Source organism: Oncorhynchus kisutch, unplaced genomic scaffold (genome assembly GCF_002021735.2).
Source record: "Oncorhynchus kisutch isolate 150728-3 unplaced genomic scaffold, Okis_V2 Okis03b-Okis08b_hom, whole genome shotgun sequence".
Lineage (NCBI taxonomy): Eukaryota > Metazoa > Chordata > Actinopteri > Salmoniformes > Salmonidae > Oncorhynchus > Oncorhynchus kisutch.
Window position 1 is genome coordinate 5533049 of NW_022261980.1, and position 23243 is coordinate 5556291.

The 23243-nt window shown below is 45.5% G+C and overlaps 1 protein-coding gene across 1 annotated transcript in view; it reads right to left on the reverse strand.

Moving 5' to 3' along the window:
- Positions 1 to 23243, reverse strand: part of LOC109877483 (UPF0606 protein KIAA1549L-like) — a 178824-nt gene that overhangs the window by 58937 nt on the left and 96644 nt on the right. The window contains 3 exon segments of the mRNA XM_031812402.1: positions 8542 to 8713; positions 9486 to 9637; positions 10932 to 10991. Coding sequence (XP_031668262.1) covers positions 8542 to 8713; positions 9486 to 9637; positions 10932 to 10991 — 384 coding nt within the window.

Below are 23243 nucleotides of genomic sequence, written 5' to 3' on the forward strand. Positions count from 1 at the left end.
CCTCTACAGACACATCTCATACTGTCCTCACATCCTCTCCCTTCATTATGTTGTACCTCTACAGACACATCTCATACTGTCCTCACTTCCTCCATCCTCTCCCTTCATTATGTTGTACCTCTACAGACACATCTCATACTGTCCTCACTTCCTCCATCCTCTCCCTTCATTATGTTGTACCTCTACAGACACATCTCATACTGTCCTCACTTCCTCCATCCTCTCCCTTCATTATGTTGTACCTCTACAGACACATCTCATACTGTCCTCACTTCCTCCATCCTCTCCCTTCATTATGTTGTACCTCTACAGACACATCTCATACTGTCCTCACTTCCTCCATCCTCTCCCTTCATTATGTTGTACCTCTACAGACACATCTCATACTGTCCTCACTTCCTCCATCCTCTCCCTTCATTATGTTGTACCTCTACAGACACATCTCATACTGTCCTCACATCCTCTCCCTTCATTATGTTGTACCTCTACAGACACATCTCATACTGTCCTCACTTCCTCTCCCTTCATTATGTTGTACCTCTACAGACACATCTCATACTGTCCTCACTTCCTCCATCCTCTCCCTTCATTATGTTGTACCTCTACAGACACATCTCATACTGTCCTCACTTCCTCTCCCTTCATTATGTTGTACCTCTACAGACACATCTCATACTGTCCTCACTTCCTCCATCCTCTCCCTTCATTGTTGTACCTCTACAGACACATCTCATACTGTCCTCACTTCCTCTCCCTTCATTATGTTGTACCTCTACAGACACATCTCATACTGTCCTCACTTCCTCCATCCTCTCCCTTCATTATGTTGTACCTCTACAGACACATCTCATACTGTCCTCACTTCCTCTCCCTTCATTATGTTGTACCTCTACAGACACATCTCATACTGTCCTCACTTCCTCCATCCTCTCCCTTCATTATGTTGTACCTCTACAGACACATCTCATACTGTCCTCACTTCCTCCATCCTCTCCCTTCATTATGTTGTACCTCTACAGACACATCTCATACTGTCCTCACTTCCTCCATCCTCTCCCTTCATTATGTTGTACCTCTACAGACACATCTCATACTGTCCTCACTTCCTCCATCCTCTCCCTTCATTATGTTGTACCTCTACAGACACATCTCATACTGTCCTCACTTCCTCCATCCTCTCCCTTCATTATGTTGTACCTCTACAGACACATCTCATACTGTCCTCACTTCCTCCATCCTCTCCCTTCATTATGTTGTACCTCTACAGACACATCTCATACTGTCCTCACTTCCTCTCCCTTCATTATGTTGTACCTCTACAGACACATCTCATACTGTCCTCACTTCCTCCATCCTCTCCCTTCATTATGTTGTACCTCTACAGACACATCTCATACTGTCCTCACTTCCTCTCCCTTCATTATGTTGTACCTCTACAGACACATCTCATACTGTCCTCACTTCCTCCATCCTCTCCCTTCATTATGTTGTACCTCTACAGACACATCTCATACTGTCCTCACTTCCTCTCCCTTCATTATGTTGTACCTCTACAGACACATCTCATACTGTCCTCACTTCCTCCATCCTCTCCCTTCATTATGTTGTACCTCTACAGACACATCTCATACAGTCCTCACTTCCTCTCCCTTCATTATGTTGTACCTCTACAGACACATCTCATACTGTCCTCACATCCTCTCCCTTCATTATGTTGTACCTCTACAGACACATCTCATACTGTCCTCACTTCCTCTCCCTTCATTATGTTGTACCTCTACAGACACATCTCATACTGTCCTCACATCCTCTCCCTTCATTATGTTGTACCTCTACAGACACATCTCATACTGTCCTCACTTCCTCCATCCTCTCCCTTCATTATGTTGTACCTCTACAGACACATCTCATACTGTCCTCACTTCCTCCATCCTCTCCCTTCATTATGTTGTACCTCTACAGACACATCTCATACTGTCCTCACTTCCTCCATCCTCTCCCTTCATTATGTTGTACCTCTACAGACACATCTCATACTGTCCTCACTTCCTTCAGCAGTCACAACAATCTGAGAGAAATACAATAATGAAATGCTAAAAATACTGTCAAGAAGAAACTCCCCCAATGTGAGTAATAATGAGAGTGTTTTGCCTGAGGCTTTTCATTGTTCTGTTCTGAAACCTACGCTTTCCATCTTAAACACAGAGACATTATGTCCTGTACTGTACAGCCACTCTGACACAGAGATAGTATGTCCTGTACTGTACACCCACTCTGACACAGAGATAGTATGTCCTGTACAGCCACTCTGACACAGAGATAGTATGTCCTGTACACCCACTCTGACACAGAGATAGTATGTCCTGTACAGCCACTCTGACACAGAGATAGTATGTCCTGTACTGTACAGCCACTCTGACACAGAGATAGTATGTCCTGTACTGTACAGCCACTCTGACACAGAGATAGTATGTCCTGTACTGTACAGCCACTCTGACACATAGATAGTATGTCCTGTACAACCACTCTGACACAGAGATAGTATGTCCTGTACAACCACTCTGACACAGAGATAGTATGTCCTGTACAACCACTCTGACACAGAGATAGTATGTCCTGTACAACCACTCTGACACAGAGATAGTATGTCCTGTACAACCACTCTGACACAGAGATAGTATGTCCTGTACTGTACAGCCACTCTGACACAGAGATAGTATGTCCTGTACTGTACAGCCACTCTGACACATAGATAGTATGTCCTGTACAACCACTCTGACACAGAGATAGTATGTCCTGTACAACCACTCTGACACAGAGATAGTATGTCCTGTACAACCACTCTGACACAGAGATAGTATGTCCTGTACAACCACTCTGACACAGAGATAGTATGTCCTGTACTGTACAGCCACTCTGACACAGAGACATACAGCTCTGACAGACCTTACCCACTCTGACACAGAGACATACACCTCTGACAGACCTCACCCACTCTGACACAGAGAGATACACCTCTGACAGACCTTACCCACTCTGACACAGAGACATACAGCTCTGACAGACCTCACCCACTCTGACACAGAGACATACACCTCTGACAGATCTTACCCACTCTGACACAGAGACATAGAGCTCTGAGAGATCTTAGCCTGTTAGTACACAGAAAACAGAGTACTGAGGAACTTTTATAAGGATATGCACAGAGGGGGACGCACGCACACACACACATTCTTGATTTGATACACATTCAGAAATGCAATCCCTCCCTCCCTCCCTCCCTCCCTCCCTCCCTCCCTCCCTCCCTCCCTCCCTCTCTCTCTCTCTCCCTCCCTCCCTCCCTCCCTCCCTCCCTCCCTCCCTCCCTCCCTCCCTCCCTCCCTTCTCCTGTGTGTTCACAGTGAGAGTGTAGTGCAGCTCAGTGTTCTGCCTGGAGCTGATGTGTGAGATTATGAGAAGATGGTGTCTACCTTTCTCTCTCTCAGCTGGAACATTTCTCCCTCTCTTACTCCTCTCTCTCTCTCTCAATTCAATTATCTTTATTGGCATGAGGTAACAATGTACATATTGCCAAAGCTCTCTCTCTCTTCCTCTCTCTCTCCCTCCCCTCCTCTCTCTCCCTCCCCTCCTCCCGTCCTCTCTCTCCCTCCCCTCCTCCTCCCTCACTCTCCCTCCGCTCCTCTCTCTCCCTCCCTCCCCTCCTCCCCCTCCCCTCCTCCCCCTCCCCTCCTCCCCCCACCTCTCTTTGTCACACACTCACATACTCTCAACAGAATTCTAAAGACCGTTCTCTATTAAACAGTATTTGCTTTGCTCTCTCTCTCCCTCCGCTCCTCTCTCTCCCTCCCCTCCTCCTCCCTCACTCTCCCTCCGCTCCTCTCTCTCCCTCCCCTCCTCCCGTCCTCTCTCTCCCTCCCTCCCCTCCTCTCCCTCCCCTCCTCCCGTCCTCTCTCTCACTCAACTCAATTTGCTTTATTGGCAAAACATAACAATGTACATATTGCCAAAGCTTACTTTGGAGATTTACAATATGAACATAATTCAAATAATAATAATCAATATTGTCAACGGGACAATAGTAACAACAATAATCAAGGGTCAAAATAACCATACGTGGTATTTCTGTGGTATTTCACCCAGTAGATATGAGAGTTGATCAAAATTGGATTTGTTTTTCGAATTCTTTGTGGATCTGTGTAATCTTAGGGAAATATGTGTCTCTAATATGGTCATACATTTTTGGCAGGAGGTTAGGAAGTTCAGTTTAGCTCAGTTTCCACCTCATTTTGTGGGCAATGTTTACATAGCCTGTCTTCTCTTGAGAGCCATGTCTGCCTATGGTGACCGTTCTCAATAGCAAGGCTATGCTCACTGAGTCTGTACATAGTCAATGTTTTCCTTAAATTTGGGTCAGGTATTCTGCCACTGTGTACTCTTTGTTTTGGGCCAAATAGCATTTTAGTTTGCTCTGTTTTTTTGTTAATTCTTTCCAATTTGTCAAGTAATTCAGTTTTTATTTTCTCTTGATTTGGTCTCTCTCTGTGTATAGCTTGAGTTTCTTCTCCCTCTCTCCATCCCCATCCAAATCAAAATCAAATCAAATTTATTTGTCACATACACATGGTTAGCAGATGTTAATGCGAGTGTAGCGAAATGCTTGTGCTTCTAGTTCCGACAATGCAGTAATAACGAACAAGTAATCTAACTAACAATTCCAAAAAAAACTACTGTCTTATACACAGTGTAAGGGGATAAAGAATATGTACATAAGGATATATGAATGAGTGATGGTACAGAGCAGCATAGGCAAGATACAGTAGATGATATCGAGTACAGTATATACATATGAGATGAGTATGTAAACCAAGTGGCATAGTTAAAGTGGCTAGTGATACATGTATTACATAAGGATGCAGTCGATGATATAGAGTACAGTATCTACGTATGCATATGAGATGAATAATGTAGGGTAAGTAACATTATATAAGGTAGCATTGTTTAAAGTGGCTAGTGATATATTTACATCATTTCCCATCAATTCCCATGATTAAAGTGGCTGGAGTAGAGTCAGTGGCATTGACAGTGTGTTGGCAGTAGCCACTCAATGTTAGTGGTGGCTGTTTAACAGTCTGATGGCCTTGAGATAGAAGCTGTTTTTCAGTCTCTCAGTCCCAGCTTTGATGCACCTGTACTGACCTCGCCTTCTGGATGACAGCGGGGTGAACAGGCAGTGGCTCGGGTGGTTGATGTCCTTGATGATCTTTATGGCCTTCCTGTAGCATCGGGTGGTGTAGGTGTCCTGGAGGGCAGGTAGTTTGCCCCCGGTGATGCGTTGTGCAGACCTCACTACCCTCTGGAGAGCCTTACGGTTGAGGGCGGTGCAGTTGCCATACCAGGCGGTGATACAGCCCGCCAGGATGCTCTCGATTGTGCATCTGTAGAAGTTTGTGAGTGCTTTTGGTGACAAGCCGAATTTCTTCAGCCTCCTGAGGTTGAAGAGGCGCTGCTGCGCCTTCTTCACGATGCTGTCTGTGTGAGTGGACCAATTCAGTTTGTCTGTGATGTGTATGCCGAGGAACTTAAAACTTGCTACCCTCTCCACTACTGTTCCATCGATGTGGATGGGGGGGTGTTCCCTCTGCTGTTTCCTGAAGTCCACAATCATCTCCTTAGTTTTGTTGACGTTGAGTGTGAGGTTATTTTCCTGACACCACACTCCGAGGGCCCTCACCTCCTCCCTGTAGGCCGTCTCGTCGTTGTTGGTAATCAAGCCTACCACTGTTGTGTCGTCCGCAAACTTGATGATTGAGTTGGAGGCGTGCGTGGCCACGCAGTCGTGGGTGAACAGGGAGTACAGGAGAGGGCTCAGAACGCACCCTTGTGGGGCCCCAGTGTTGAGGATCAGCGGGGAGGAGATGTTGTTGCCTACCCTCACCACCTGGGGGCGGCCCGTCAGGAAGTCCAGTACCCAGTTGCACAGGGCGGGGTCGAGACCCAGGGTCTCGAGCTTGATGACGAGCTTGGAGGGTACTATGGTGTTGAATGCCGAGCTGTAGTCGATGAACAGCATTCTCACATAGGTATTCCTCTTGTCCAGATGGGTTAGGGCAGTGTGCAGTGTGGTTGAGATTGCATCGTCTGTGGACCTATTTGGGCGGTAAGCAAATTGGAGTGGGTCAAGGGTGTCAGGTAGGGTGGAGGTGATATGGTCCTTGACTAGTCTCTCAAAGCACTTCATGATGACGGATGTGAGTGCTACGGGGCGGTAGTCGTTTAGCTCAGTTACCTTAGCTTTCTTGGGAACAGGAACAATGGTGGCCCTCTTGAAGCATGTGGGAACAGCAGACTGGTATAGGGATTGGTTGAATATGTCCGTAAACACACCGGCCAGCTGGTCTGCGCATGCTCTGAGGGCGCGGCTGGGGATGCCGTCTGGGCCTGCAGCCTTGCGAGGGTTAACACGTTTAAATGTCTTACTCACTTCGGCTGCAGTGAAGGAGAGACCGCATGTTTTCGTTGCAGGCCGTGTCAGTGGCACTGTATTGTCCTCAAAGCGGGCAAAAAAGTTGTTTAGTCTGCCTGGGAGCAAGACATCCTGGTCCGTGACTGGGCTGGGTTTCTTCCTGTAGTCCGTGATTGACTGTAGACCCTGCCACATGCCTCTTGTGTCTGAGCCGTTGAATTGAGATTCTACTTTGTCTCTGTACTGGCGCTTAGCTTGTTTGATAGCCTTGCGGAGGGAATAGCTGCACTGTTTGTATTCAGTCATGTTACCAGACACCTTGCCCTGATTAAAAGCAGTGGTTCGCGCCTTCAGTTCCACACGAATGCTGCCATCAATCCACGGTTTCTGGTTGGGGAATGTTTTAATCGTTGCTATGGGAACGACATCTTCAACGCACGTTCTAATGAACTCGCACACCGAATCAGCGTATTCGTCAATGTTGTTGGCTGACGCAATACGAAACATCTCCCAGTCCACGTGATGAAGCAGTCTTGGAGTGTGGAGTCAGCTTGGTCGGACCAGCGTTGGACAGACCTCAGCGTGGGAGCTTCTTGTTTTAGTTTCTGTCTGTAGGCAGGGATCAACAAAATGGAGTCGTGGTCAGCTTTTCCGAAAGGGGGGCGGGGCAGGGCCTTATATGCGTCGCGGAAGTTAGAGTAACAATGATCCAGGGTCTTTCCACCCCTGGTTGCGCAATCGATATGCTGATAAAATTTAGGGAGTCTTGTTTTCAGATTAGCCTTGTTAAAATCCCCAGCTACAATGAATGCAGCCTCCGGATAAATCGTTTCCAGTTTGCAGAGAGTTAAATAAAGTTCGTTCAGAGCCATCGATGTGTCTGCTTGGGGGGGGATATATACGGCTGTGATTATAATCGAAGAGAATTCTCTTGGTAGATAATGCGGTCTACATTTGATTGTGAGGAATTCTAAATCAGGTGAACAGAAGGATTTGAGTTCCTGTATGTTTCTTTCATCACACCATGTCACGTTGGCCATAAGGCATACGCCCCCGCCCCTCTTCTTACCAGAAAGATGTTCGTTTCTGTCCGCGCGATGGGTGTGTAGGGTGTGTAGGGTGTTGGATGGATGGATGGATGGATGGGTGGGTGGGTGTGTAGATGGATGGATGGGTGGATGGGTGGATTACATTAATCAATTTTTAAAATATATATAAAAAAAGTTTTTCTAATGCCCATCCCTGCACTCCCAATACCGTGTCGCTGGTTGTAAGGCAGAACACAGGATCCGCATCGCGAAAAACATATTCTTGGTCGTACTGGTGGTGAGTTGACGCTGATCTTATATTCAGTAGTTCTTCCTGGCTGTATGTGATGAAACCTAAGATGACCTGGGGTACTAGTGTAAGAAATAACACGTAAAAAAACAAAAAACTGCATAGTTTCCTAGGAACGCGAAGCGAGGCGGCCATCTCTGTCGGCGCCGGAAGTTCGCCGGAAGTTCCTCCATCCACCAACTCACCCAACAACCTACACACCCATCCATCCATCCATCCATCCACCCATCCATCCATCCATCACCAACCCACCCAACAACCTACACACCCACCCATCCATCCATCCAACACCCTACACACCCTACACACCCTACACACCCACCCATCCATCCACCCATCCACCCATCCATCCATCCATCAATCCACCCATCCATCCATCCACCCATCCACCCATCCATCCATCCATCCATCCATCCATCCATCACCAACCCACCCAACAACCTACACACCCACCCACCCATCCATCCACCCACCCACCCATCCATCCATCCATCACCAACCCACCCAACAACCTACACACCCACCCACCCATCCATCCATCCAACACCCTACACACCCTACACACCCATCCATCCATCCACCCACCCATCCATCCACCCATCCACCCACCCATCCATCCACCCATCCATCATCCACCCATCCATCCACCCACACCTCCATCCATCCAACACCCTACACACCCATCCATCCATCCACCCACCCATCCATCCATCCATCCATCCAAGAGGAGGTATACGTACGTTCAGCCTGCAGCTGAACGAAGTAACCCAGTGTGAGGGCCATGGTCTGAGAGTCCAGCGTGTTCAGGACCTTGGCGGCTGACGTGCCCGGTAAGGGAAGACCATTCAGCTGAACGTAGTAGGTCATCTCTGCTGGGTTCTTCTGACCCATCACTCGACGGATACTCACCATCTGAGTGGATATAGGAAGGGTTAAAACAAGTCTCCTCAGATTGAAGGCTCCACCTGTACGTCCAGAATGTTACGGTGCCAATGACACCTACGGACATGAAGGGGTCAGATAATCTTCTTACAGCACGTTTACTTCATACACTAGTTCTTTAGAAAACAATACAGTGACAAATGAGAACACGATGACTAATGGGTAAAAAACATGTGTGGTTAACACAGTATAAATACCATCAGCATCTTTACCTTTAATATATTTAAGCTGGAAATCCCTCTAATTAAGTTGTGTGTGTGTGTGTGTATGTGTGTGTGTGTATGTGTGTGTGTGTGTGTGTGTGTGTATGTGTGTGTGTGTGTGTGTGTGTGTGTGTGTGTGTGTGTGTGTGTGTGTGTGTGTGTGGTGTGTGTGTGTGTGTGTGGGTGTGTGTGTGTGTGTGTGTGTGTGTGTGTGTGTGTGTGTGTGTGTGTGTGTGTGTGTGTGTGTGTGTGTGTGTGTGTGTGTGTCTGAATGTGTGACTGTGTGTAAACGCCCACACACGTGTGTTTTAGTTTTCATCACTATGAAATATAGATGCTTTGTTTAAGAAACAAGTCAGCATTAGTATTCAATTCATTAGCCTCACTACTCAACACACATAGGGACATCCACCCTGGGGAGGTTGATAATAAACCTGTCAGGAGTGGCCACACTGTCTCAGAACCAGGTCTGTCAAGGGCCTCCAGAGCAGACCTCCAGGCCAACCTGCCTGGGTTGCGGTGCCAGCTCTGCTCCCTACCTGGACAGTGTAGCTGTCCACAGTGGTGGCTCTCCTGAAGCGAGTGCCCTGCTGGCGAGCAACCACAAACAGCTCAGCCAGGCGCTGCTCCATGAGACTGGCAAAGCTCTGGTACTGGCTCTCCAGAGATGAGTTATCCACATCCAGGATGACTGCAGGGAGAGGGGGAGGGGGGAAGGAGGGAGAGAGAGAGAGGGAGCAGAGAGGAGAGAAAAGGAGAAGGAACGGAGGAGAGAGGAGGGAGAGTGAGAAGTATGAGAATAAGAGAGAGGGGGAGAGCGAGAGAGAGAAAGGGAGAGTGAGAGAGAGGGTAACGAGGAGGTCAGAGGGCAGAGGAGGTGATTGAGCGAGATATTTTAATCCAATTGAGAGAGAGAGAATGAAGGAGGAGAAAGATAGGGATGAGGAAGGAAGCTAGAGAAAGAGAGACATTAGTTTGCCTCTCTCTCCTCTCTCTTTCCTCCCAGAGAGACGGTAGTCTGCCTCCCTGCCTCTCTCTCCTCTCTCTTTCTTCCCAGAGAGACGGTAGTCTGCCTCCCTGCCTCTCTCTCCTCTCTCTTTCTTCCCAGAGAGACGGTAGTCTGCCTCCCTGCCTCTCTCTCCTCTCTCTTGATGCAAAATACCATCACACAGATAATTCCCTATATAAAAGAGAAGAGGCTACACATCTACACACACACGAGCTCGTACACAACCACACACTACGCATATCTAAACACACACTCATCTACGCATATCTAATCTGATCTAACCTGATCTGATTAATCTTCACATCTACACAGCCCAGACCTGATCTGATTAATCTACACAGTCCAGACCTGATTCATCTACACAGCCCAGACCTGATTCATCTATACAGCCCAGACCTGATTCATCTATACAGCCCAGACCTGATTCATCTATACAGCCCAGACCTGATTCATCTATACAGCCCAGACCTGATTCATCTATACAGCCCAGACCTGATTCATCTATACAGCCCAGACCTGATTCAGTTGCTACACCCTTAGGAAAAAAAGGTGCGATCTAGAACCTTAAAGGGTTCTTCAGCTGTCCCCATAGGATAACCCTTTGAAGAACCCCTTTTGGTTCCATGTAGAACCCTTTTGGTTCCATGAGGAACCTTTTGGGTTACCCTTTCCACAGAGGGTTCTACATGGAGCCCAATCGGGTTCTACATGGAACCAAAAAGGGTTCTCCGTGGAACCAAAGAGGGTTATCCTATGGGGACAGCCGAAGAACCCTTTTGAAACCCTTTTTTCTAAGACTGTACCGTGGTCATGCATATGCTTTTTCAATTTGGACCAATCCATACAGGCCCATTTCCACGACTGTAATGGGTTAAAATAAGCACAAAAGACTGCATATACAGAACACATATCAGCAGCTCAACTAGAGAGCTTCTCTTCAATAAGCCAATAAGGAGAGAAACAATAAGACAATTACCTGTGATTACCCAGAAGTCTCTGGTAGCGATGGAGGTATTGAGGTTGTGGTATTCCAATGCTGGAAAAGAACAGAGGAACAGCATGACTGGTCTGACATTTCTTCTTTATGTGAGTCAATATCATTTCTGTCAAGCTCTTTATGAATTTAACTCAGGTCAGAACTACATTGGTGCTTTGAGTGGCGCGATTTCTCCTTGTGAAAACATCACTGCAGTGGATCTGAGAGTTTACAGTGTCACAGAGTTGTCATAGAGTTTCTTATACTGAGAGCTCTGGCTGAGTGTCTCACTGTGAGAGCTGATATCTGCATGGGCACTACCTCTCTTCTGGTTGTCTGTTGAGTTTCCCAGGCTTTAGCTCGGTTACATACTTCCTGCCTGATTAAGTACTGAGGCTGGCACAGTGGTTTGGGGGCTGTTTCACTGGCCTATGAAATCAGACACGGTACAGAAAGAGAGACTGGGGTAGAGTTGTATAGAGTGAGAGCGAGAGAGACATCTGGTTCAGGTGTCACAATCAAACTGGCAGTGATAACAGCTCTAAAATGGCCGTCCGGCTGTGAGGCTGGCACTAGTCCCCCCCTCCTCTCCATTCTCAGCACGTCCCCAAACATCCTCTACACATCTGTCTGGGGGGGGTTCTTTTATTCATTTCTAAAGATTTGCAAGCCTGTCACATCACCCTCTGCCACTGTATGAGTGAGTAGGGGAACAATGGATGGTCTGGCCTGTTACCCGTTACTACTGCAGGGCTGTCAGCACAATCTCTTTAACACTGTCCAATACTGTAGTCTCAGCCGTGCACAATCATGCTGCTTAATCTGTGATGATGTTTCACATAAACCTCAGAGCTCCACTGCTGAAGTAAGAGAGGCCTAGGGATGGAAAACACAGCATTCTGAAAGGTATTTGTTGGATGGATTTAAAAGGAGCAGGTTGTGTGCGATTCCCTTGTTGAATATAGGAAAACAACATGTACTCTAAACAGTAGTTTACAAGTCAAACACTCATCAAATATTCAACAAGTGAATGTGTGTTGTGTTGTGATGATTCTTTACTTGATGAGTTGTTTGGTTTTCCGTCATCCACATTCTGGTTTTTAGATACATTATCAACTGGCACAGCCTTACTAAAACCTTGGCACAGAGTTAGGCTTCTTAAATGTAGAAACAGACACACACACACACACACACACACACACACACACACACACACACACACACACACACACACACACACACACACACACACACACACACACACACACACACACACACACACACATGCCACTGAAAGGAAGAAAACACAGAAGACAAGCTTAAAAACTCATCACCACATTTGATTTCTATCTATCTATCTATCTATCTATCTATCTATCTATCTATCTATCTATCTATCTATCTATCTATCTATCTATCTATCTATCTATCTATCTATATATATATGAACAGTCTGAAAAATCCCCTGACCTTCCCAGGAAATCTCCAGGCTGAAAACAGTAACGTTGGAAGTGGAGAGTGAGATTTAGGGCCGTCTCTGTCTGAACAGGGCCTGAGGTGTTCTACTGTGCACACTGATAAACCCCCACTGTTAATTATTTACTGTGGTAATTGCCTTTGAAGAGTGGAGCCAGCCGCTGCCGACATATGGCAGAGACCTCCCTCACCTCCCTATAAAACTGTAATATTACGAATGGCAGAGACCTCCCTCACCTCCCTATAAAACTGTAATATTACGAACAGCAGAGACCTCCCTCACCTCCCTATAAAACTGTAATATTACGAATGGCAGAGACCTCCCTCACCTCCCTATAAAACTGTAATATTACGAACGGCAGAGACCTCCCTCACCTCCCTATAAAACTGTAATACTGTAATATTACGAACAGCAGAGACCTCCCTCACCTCCCTATAAAACTGTAATATTACGAATGGCAGAGACCTCCCTCACCTCCCTATAAAACTGTAATATTACGAATGGCAGAGACCTCCCTCACCTCCCTATAAAACTGTAATATTACGAATGGCAGAGACCTCCCTCACCTCCCTATAAAACTGTAATATTACGAACGGCAGAGACCTCCCTCACCTCCCTATAAAACTGTAATATTACGAACGGCAGAGACCTCCCTCACCTCCCTATAAAACTGTAATATTACGAACGGCAGAGACCTCCCTCACCTCCCTATAAAACTGTAATATTACGAATGGCAGAGACCTCCCTCACCTCCCTATAAAACTGTAATATTACGAATGGCAGAGACCTCCCTCACCTCCCTATAAAACTGTAATATTACGAACGGCAGAGACCTCCCTCACCTCCCTATAAAACTGTAATACTGTAATATTACGAATGGCAGAGACCTCCCTCACCTCCCTATAAAACTGTAATACTGTAATATTACGAACAGCAGAGACCTCCCTCACCTCCCTATAAAACTGTAATATTACGAACAGCAGAGACCTCCCTCACCTCCCTATAAAACTGTAATACTGTAATATTACGAACGGCAGAGACCTCCCTCACCTCCCTATAAAACTGTAATATTACGAACAGCAGAGACCTCCCTCACCTCCCTATAAAACTGTAATATTACGAATGGCAGAGACCTCCCTCACCTCCCTATAAAACTGTAATATTACGAATGGCAGAGACCTCCCTCACCTCCCTATAAAACTGTAATATTACGAATGGCAGAGACCTCCCTCACCTCCCTATAAAACTGTAATATTACGAACGGCAGAGACCTCCCTCACCTCCCTATAAAACTGTAATACTGTAATATTACGAATGGCAGAGACCTCCCTCACCTCCCTATAAAACTGTAATATTACGAATGGCAGAGACCTCCCTCACCTCCCTATAAAACTGTAATATTACGAATGGCAGAGACCTCCCTCACCTCCCTATAAAACTGTAATATTACGAATGGCAGAGACCTCTCTCACCTCCCTATAAAACTGTAATATTACGAACAGCAGAGACCTCCCTCACCTCCCTATAAAACTGTAATATTACGAATGGCAGAGACCTCCCTCACCTCCCTATAAAACTGTAATATTACGAATGGCAGAGACCTCCCTCACCTCCCTATAAAACTGTAATATTACGAATGGCAGAGACCTCCCTCACCTCCCTATAAAACTGTAATATTACGAACAGCAGAGACCTCCCTCACCTCCCTATAAAACTGTAATACTGTAATATTACGAATGGCAGAGACCTCCCTCACCTCCCTATAAAACTGTAATATTACGAATGGCAGAGACCTCCCTCACCTCCCTATAAAACTGTAATATTACGAATGGCAGAGACCTCCCTCACCTTCCTATAAAACTGTAATATTACGAACAGCAGAGACCTCCCTCACCTCCCTATAAAACTGTAATATTACGAATGGCAGAGACCTCCCTCACCTCCCTATAAAACTGTAATATTACGAACGGCAGAGACCTCCCTCACCTCCCTATAAAACTGTAATACTGTAATATTACGAACAGCAGAGACCTCTCTCACCTCCCTATAAAACTGTAATATTACGAACAGCAGAGACCTCCCTCACCTCCCTATAAAACTGTAATATTACGAATGGCAGAGACCTCCCTCACCTCCCTATAAAACTGTAATATTACGAATGGCAGAGACCTCCCTCACCTCCCTATAAAACTGTAATATTACGAATGGCAGAGACCTCCCTCACCTCCCTATAAAACTGTAATATTACGAACAGCAGAGACCTCCCTCACCTCCCTATAAAACTGTAATACTGTAATATTACGAATGGCAGAGACCTCCCTCACCTCCCTATAAAACTGTAATATTACGAATGGCAGAGACCTCCCTCACCTCCCTATAAAACTGTAATATTACGAATGGCAGAGACCTCCCTCACCTTCCTATAAAACTGTAATATTACGAACAGCAGAGACCTCCCTCACCTCCCTATAAAACTGTAATATTACGAATGGCAGAGACCTCCCTCACCTCCCTATAAAACTGTAATATTACGAACGGCAGACACCTCCCTCACCTCCCTATAAAACTGTAATATTACGAACGGCAGAGACCTCCCTCACCTCCCTATAAAACTGTAATACTGTAATATTACGAATGGCAGAGACCTCCCTCACCTCCCTATAAAACTGTAATATTACGAATGGCAGAGACCTCCCTCACCTCCCTATAAAACTGTAATATTACGAATGGCAGAGACCTCCCTCACCTCCCTATAAAACTGTATTATTACGAACAGCAGAGACCTCCCTCACCTTCCTATAAAACTGTAATATTACGAACAGCAGAGACCTCCCTCACCTCCCTATAAAACTGTAAAACTGTAATATTACGAACGGCAGAGACCTCCCTCACCTCCCTATAAAACTGTAATACTGTAATATTACGAATGGCAGAGACCTCCCTCACCTCCCTATAAAACTGTAATATTACGAATGGCAGAGACCTCCCTCACCTCCCTATAAAACTGTAATATTACGAACAGCAGAGACCTCCCTCACCTCCCTATAAAACTGTAATATTACGAACAGCAGAGACCTCCCTCACCTCCCTATAAAACTGTAATACTGTAATATTACGAACGGCAGAGACCTCCCTCACCTCCCTATAAAACTGTAATACTGTAATATTACGAATGGCAGAGACCTCCCTCACCTCCCTATAAAACTGTAATATTACGAATGGCAGAGACCTCCCTCACCTCCCTATAAAACTGTAATATTACGAACGGCAGAGACCTCCCTCACCTCCCTATAAAACTGTAATACTGTAATATTACGAACAGCAGAGACCTCCCTCACCTCCCTATAAAACTGTAATATTACGAATGGCAGAGACCTCCCTCACCTCCCTATAAAACTGTATTATTACGAACAGCAGAGACCTCCCTCACCTTCCTATAAAACTGTAATATTACGAACAGCAGAGACCTCCCTCACCTCCCTATAAAACTGTAAAACTGTAATATTACGAACGGCAGAGACCTCCCTCACCTCCCTATAAAACTGTAATACTGTAATATTACGAATGGCAGAGACCTCCCTCACCTCCCTATAAAACTGTAATATTACGAATGGCAGAGACCTCCCTCACCTCCCTATAAAACTGTAATATTACGAACAGCAGAGACCTCCCTCACCTCCCTATAAAACTGTAATATTACGAACAGCAGAGACCTCCCTCACCTCCCTATAAAACTGTAATACTGTAATATTACGAACGGCAGAGACCTCCCTCACCTCCCTATAAAACTGTAATACTGTAATATTACGAATGGCAGAGACCTCCCTCACCTCCCTATAAAACTGTAATATTACGAATGGCAGAGACCTCCCTCACCTCCCTATAAAACTGTAATATTACGAACGGCAGAGACCTCCCTCACCTCCCTATAAAACTGTAATACTGTAATATTACGAACAGCAGAGACCTCCCTCACCTCCCTATAAAACTGTAATATTACGAATGGCAGAGACCTCCCTCACCTCCCTATAAAACTGTAATATTACGAATGGCAGAGACCTCCCTCACCTCCCTATAAAACTGTAATATTACGAATGGCAGAGACCTCCCTCACCTCCCTATAAAACTGTAATATTACGAACGGCAGAGACCTCCCTCACCTCCCTATAAAACTGTAATATTACGAACGGCAGAGACCTCCCTCACCTCCCTATAAAACTGTAATATTACGAATGGCAGAGACCTCCCTCACCTCCCTATAAAACTGTAATATTACGAATGGCAGAGACCTCCCTCACCTCCCTATAAAACTGTAATATTACGAATGGCAGAGACCTCCCTCACCTCCCTATAAAACTGTAATATTACGAACGGCAGAGACCTCCCTCACCTCCCTATAAAACTGTAATACTGTAATATTACGAATGGCAGAGACCTCCCTCACCTCCCTATAAAACTGTAATACTGTAATATTACGAACAGCAGAGACCTCCCTCACCTCCCTATAAAACTGTAATATTACGAACAGCAGAGACCTCCCTCACCTCCCTATAAAACTGTAATACTGTAATATTACGAACGGCAGAGACCTCCCTCACCTCCCTATAAAACTGTAATATTACGAACAGCAGAGACCTCCCTCACCTCCCTATAAAACTGTAATATTACGAATGGCAGAGACCTCCCTCACCTCCCTATAAAACTGTAATATTACGAATGGCAGAGACCTCCCTCACCTCCCTATAAAACTGTAATATTACGAATGGCAGAGACCTCCCTCACCTCCCTATAAAACTGTAATATTACGAACGGCAGAGACCTCCCTCACCTCCCTATAAAACTGTAATACTGTAATATTACGAATGGCAGAGACCTCCCTCACCTCCCTATAAAACTGTAATATTACGAATGGCAGAGACCTCCCTCACCTCCCTATAAAACTGTAATATTACGAATGGCAGAGACCTCCCTCACCTCCCTATAAAACTGTAATATTACGAATGGCAGAGACCTCTCTCACCTCCCTATAAAACTGTAATATTACGAACAGCAGAGACCTCCCTCACCTCCCTATAAAACTGTAATATTACGAATGGCAGAGACCTCCCTCACCTCCCTATAAAACTGTAATATTACGAATGGCAGAGACCTCCCTCACCTCCCTATAAAACTGTAATATTACGAATGGCAGAGACCTCCCTCACCTCCCTATAAAACTGTAATATTACGAACAGCAGAGACCTCCCTCACCTCCCTATAAAACTGTAATACTGTAATATTACGAATGGCAGAGACCTCCCTCACCTCCCTATAAAACTGTAATATTACGAATGGCAGAGACCTCCCTCACCTCCCTATAAAACTGTAATATTACGAATGGCAGAGACCTCCCTCACCTTCCTATAAAACTGTAATATTACGAACAGCAGAGACCTCCCTCACCTCCCTATAAAACTGTAATATTACGAATGGCAGAGACCTCCCTCACCTCCCTATAAAACTGTAATATTACGAACGGCAGACACCTCCCTCACCTCCCTATAAAACTGTAATATTACGAACGGCAGAGACCTCCCTCACCTCCCTATAAAACTGTAATATTACGAACGGCAGAGACCTCCCTCACCTCCCTATAAAACTGTAATACTGTAATATTACGAACAGCAGAGACCTCTCTCACCTCCCTATAAAACTGTAATATTACGAACAGCAGAGACCTCCCTCACCTCCCTATAAAACTGTAATATTACGAATGGCAGAGACCTCCCTCACCTCCCTATAAAACTGTAATATTACGAATGGCAGAGACCTCCCTCACCTCCCTATAAAACTGTAATATTACGAATGGCAGAGACCTCCCTCACCTCCCTATAAAACTGTAATATTACGAACAGCAGAGACCTCCCTCACCTCCCTATAAAACTGTAATACTGTAATATTACGAATGGCAGAGACCTCCCTCACCTCCCTATAAAACTGTAATATTACGAATGGCAGAGACCTCCCTCACCTCCCTATAAAACTGTAATATTACGAATGGCAGAGACCTCCCTCACCTTCCTATAAAACTGTAATATTACGAACAGCAGAGACCTCCCTCACCTCCCTATAAAACTGTAATATTACGAATGGCAGAGACCTCCCTCACCTCCCTATAAAACTGTAATATTACGAACGGCAGACACCTCCCTCACCTCCCTATAAAACTGTAATATTACGAACGGCAGAGACCTCCCTCACCTCCCTATAAAACTGTAATACTGTAATATTACGAATGGCAGAGACCTCCCTCACCTCCCTATAAAACTGTAATATTACGAATGGCAGAGACCTCCCTCACCTCCCTATAAAACTGTAATATTACGAATGGCAGAGACCTCCCTCACCTCCCTATAAAACTGTAATATTACGAACAGCAGAGACCTCCCTCACCTTCCTATAAAACTGTAATATTACGAACAGCAGAGACCTCCCTCACCTCCCTATAAAACTGTAAAACTGTAATATTACGAACGGCAGAGACCTCCCTCACCTCCCTATAAAACTGTAATACTGTAATATTACGAATGGCAGAGACCTCCCTCACCTCCCTATAAAACTGTAATATTACGAATGGCAGAGACCTCCCTCACCTCCCTATAAAACTGTAATATTACGAACAGCAGAGACCTCCCTCACCTCCCTATAAAACTGTAATATTACGAACAGCAGAGACCTCCCTCACCTCCCTATAAAACTGTAATACTGTAATATTACGAACGGCAGAGACCTCCCTCACCTCCCTATAAAACTGTAATACTGTAATATTACGAATGGCAGAGACCTCCCTCACCTCCCTATAAAACTGTAATATTACGAATGGCAGAGACCTCCCTCACCTCCCTATAAAACTGTAATATTACGAATGGCAGAGACCTCCCTCACCTCCCTATAAAACTGTAATATTACGAATGGCAGAGACCTCCCTCACCTCCCTATAAAACTGTAATATTACGAATGGCAGAGACCTCCCTCACCTCCCTATAAAACTGTAATATTACGAATGGCAGAGACCTCCCTCACCTCCCTATAAAACTGTAATATTACGAACGGCAGAGACCTCCCTCACCTCCCTATAAAACTGTAATACTGTAATATTACGAATGGCAGAGACCTCCCTCACCTCCCTATAAAACTGTAATACTGTAATATTACGAACAGCAGAGACCTCCCTCACCTCCCTATAAAACTGTAATATTACGAACAGCAGAGACCTCCCTCACCTCCCTATAAAACTGTAATACTGTAATATTACGAACGGCAGAGACCTCCCTCACCTCCCTATAAAACTGTAATATTACGAACAGCAGAGACCTCCCTCACCTCCCTATAAAACTGTAATATTACGAATGGCAGAGACCTCCCTCACCTCCCTATAAAACTGTAATATTACGAATGGCAGAGACCTCCCTCACCTCCCTATAAAACTGTAATATTACGAATGGCAGAGACCTCCCTCACCTCCCTATAAAACTGTAATATTACGAACGGCAGAGACCTCCCTCACCTCCCTATAAAACTGTAATACTGTAATATTACGAATGGCAGAGACCTCCCTCACCTCCCTATAAAACTGTAATATTACGAATGGCAGAGACCTCCCTCACCTCCCTATAAAACTGTAATATTACGAATGGCAGAGACCTCCCTCACCTCCCTATAAAACTGTAATATTACGAATGGCAGAGACCTCCCTCACCTCCCTATAAAACTGTAATATTACGAACAGCAGAGACCTCCCTCACCTCCCTATAAAACTGTAATATTACGAATGGCAGAGACCTCCCTCACCTCCCTATAAAACTGTAATATTACGAATGGCAGAGACCTCCCTCACCTCCCTATAAAACTGTAATATTACGAATGGCAGAGACCTCCCTCACCTCCCTATAAAACTGTAATATTACGAACAGCAGAGACCTCCCTCACCTCCCTATAAAACTGTAATACTGTAATATTACGAATGGCAGAGACCTCCCTCACCTCCCTATAAAACTGTAATATTACGAATGGCAGAGACCTCCCTCACCTCCCTATAAAACTGTAATATTACGAATGGCAGAGACCTCCCTCACCTTCCTATAAAACTGTAATATTACGAACAGCAGAGACCTCCCTCACCTCCCTATAAAACTGTAATATTACGAATGGCAGAGACCTCCCTCACCTCCCTATAAAACTGTAATATTACGAACGGCAGACACCTCCCTCACCTCCCTATAAAACTGTAATATTACGAACGGCAGAGACCTCCCTCACCTCCCTATAAAACGGTAATACTGTAATATTACGAATGGCAGAGACCTCCCTCACCTCCCTATAAAACTGTAATATTACGAATGGCAGAGACCTCCCTCACCTCCCTATAAAACTGTAATATTACGAATGGCAGAGACCTCCCTCACCTCCCTATAAAACTGTAATATTACGAACAGCAGAGACCTCCCTCACCTTCCTATAAAACTGTAATATTACGAACAGCAGAGACCTCCCTCACCTCCCTATAAAACTGTAAAACTGTAATATTACGAACGGCAGAGACCTCCCTCACCTCCCTATAAAACTGTAATACTGTAATATTACGAATGGCAGAGACCTCCCTCACCTCCCTATAAAACTGTAATATTACGAATGGCAGAGACCTCCCTCACCTCCCTATAAAACTGTAATATTACGAACAGCAGAGACCTCCCTCACCTCCCTATAAAACTGTAATATTACGAACAGCAGAGACCTCCCTCACCTCCCTATAAAACTGTAATACTGTAATATTACGAATGGCAGAGACCTCCCTCACCTCCCTATAAAACTGTAATACTGTAATATTACGAATGGCAGAGACCTCCCTCACCTTCCTATAAAACTGTAATATTACGAACAGCAGAGACCTCCCTCACCTCCCTATAAAACTGTAATATTACGAACAGCAGAGACCTCGCTCACCTCCCTATAAAACTGTAATACTGTAATATTACGAATGGCAGAGACCTCCCTCACCTTCCTATAAAACTGTAATATTACGAACAGCAGAGACCTCCCTCACCTCCCTATAAAACTGTAATATTACGAACAGCAGAGACCTCCCTCACCTCCCTATAAAACTGTAATATTACGAATGGCAGAGACCTCCCTCACCTCCCTATAAAACTGTAATATTACGAATGGCAGAGACCTCCCTCACCTCCCTATAAAACTGTAATATTACGAATGGCAGAGACCTCCCTCACCTCCCTATAAAACTGTAATATTACGAATGGCAGAGACCTCCCTCACCTCCCTATAAAACTGTAATATTACGAATGGCAGAGGTACAAAACCAACAGGGCAAACTCTCATCTCTTTCTTTCCCTCTGATGAATCTAAACCAACAAGGCAAACTCTCTCATCTCTCTCTTTCCCTCTGATGAATCTAAACCAACAAGGCAAACTCTCTCATCTCTCTCGTTCCCTCTGCTGAATCTAAACCAACAAGGCAAACTCTCTCTCATCTCTCTCGTTCCCTCTGCTGAATCTAAACCAACAAGGCAAACTCTCTCTCATCTCTCTCTTTCCCTCTGCTGAATCTAAACCAACAAGGCAAACTCTCTCATCTCTCTCGTTCCCTCTGCTGAATCTAAACCAACAAGGCAAACTCTCTCATCTCTCTCGTTCCCTCTGCTGAATCTAAACCAACAAGGCAAACTATCTCTCATCTCTCTCTTTCCCTCTGATGAATCTGCTTCCTGTCTTCAACTCTGTGCTTCTCGCTCCACTCAGTCTTCCTCTTGTGCTATTTTACTCACTATTCTACACTGCCCCCCCCCCCCCTTCTCTGTGCCCACATTATATGATGCTCATCACTTGATTTATTCACAGCACAAAGTGGAGGGTCAGCGCAACACTCATTAACATTCATGCTTCTTATCTGGCCCATGCTGTCCAATGTAAACCAAGCAGCCATCTGCCCACCCCTTAATGAATACAGTAATGATGTTAGCAGATGTACTGTATGTCAGAGCACAGCCCCGTGGCGCAACCCTCTCGTAAACAGGGTCACATGGGTCACCCCAAGTGCATCCTGGGTAGTCATGGATCAAGGGTGAGGGGTGACCCCGGTGTGAGTTTCGGAGGAGAAGTATGTGCCGCTCTTCCCAGATGTTTGGAAAACTGTCTGTGATGCAAGGGAACGTCTTGGACCAGCGTCTCAGAATGGCATTTCTCTCTGTGCTGATCGGAGTGCATTTGTTTGTTCGTTCTCCCAGTTCAAATGGAGGGAGCAGGCAGACGGTAGACTAGAAGAGTGTACTGGGAACATTGTTTACTCACACCGTTTCCCTGTGACTGCTCATTCGTCCTTTAACATACACAGCTGCTATAGGGAGGGAACACTGGAACAGCCTAGTTAGATGTGACCTGTCCTTACAGAGGAGGATGAGGAGGCAGGGGGGTAGTTGTACCTTAGCATCCAGAGCTTACAGAGGAGGAGGAGGAGGAGGTTAGCTGTACCTTAGCATCCAGAGCTTACAGAGGAGGAGGAGGAGGTTAGCTGTACCTTAGCATCCAGAGCTTACAGAGGAGGAGGAGGGGGAGGCGGGGGGTTAGCTGTACCTTAGCATCCAGAGCTTACAGAGGAGGAGGAGGAGGTTAGCTGTACCTTAGCATCCAGAGCTTACAGAGGAGGAGGAGGAGGTTAGCTGTACCTTAGCATCCAGAGCTTATAGAGGAGGGGGAGGAGGAGGAGGCTAGCTGTACCTTAGCATCCAGAACTTACAGAGGAGGAGGAGGGGGGGGGGCAGGAGGTTAGCTGTACCTTAGCA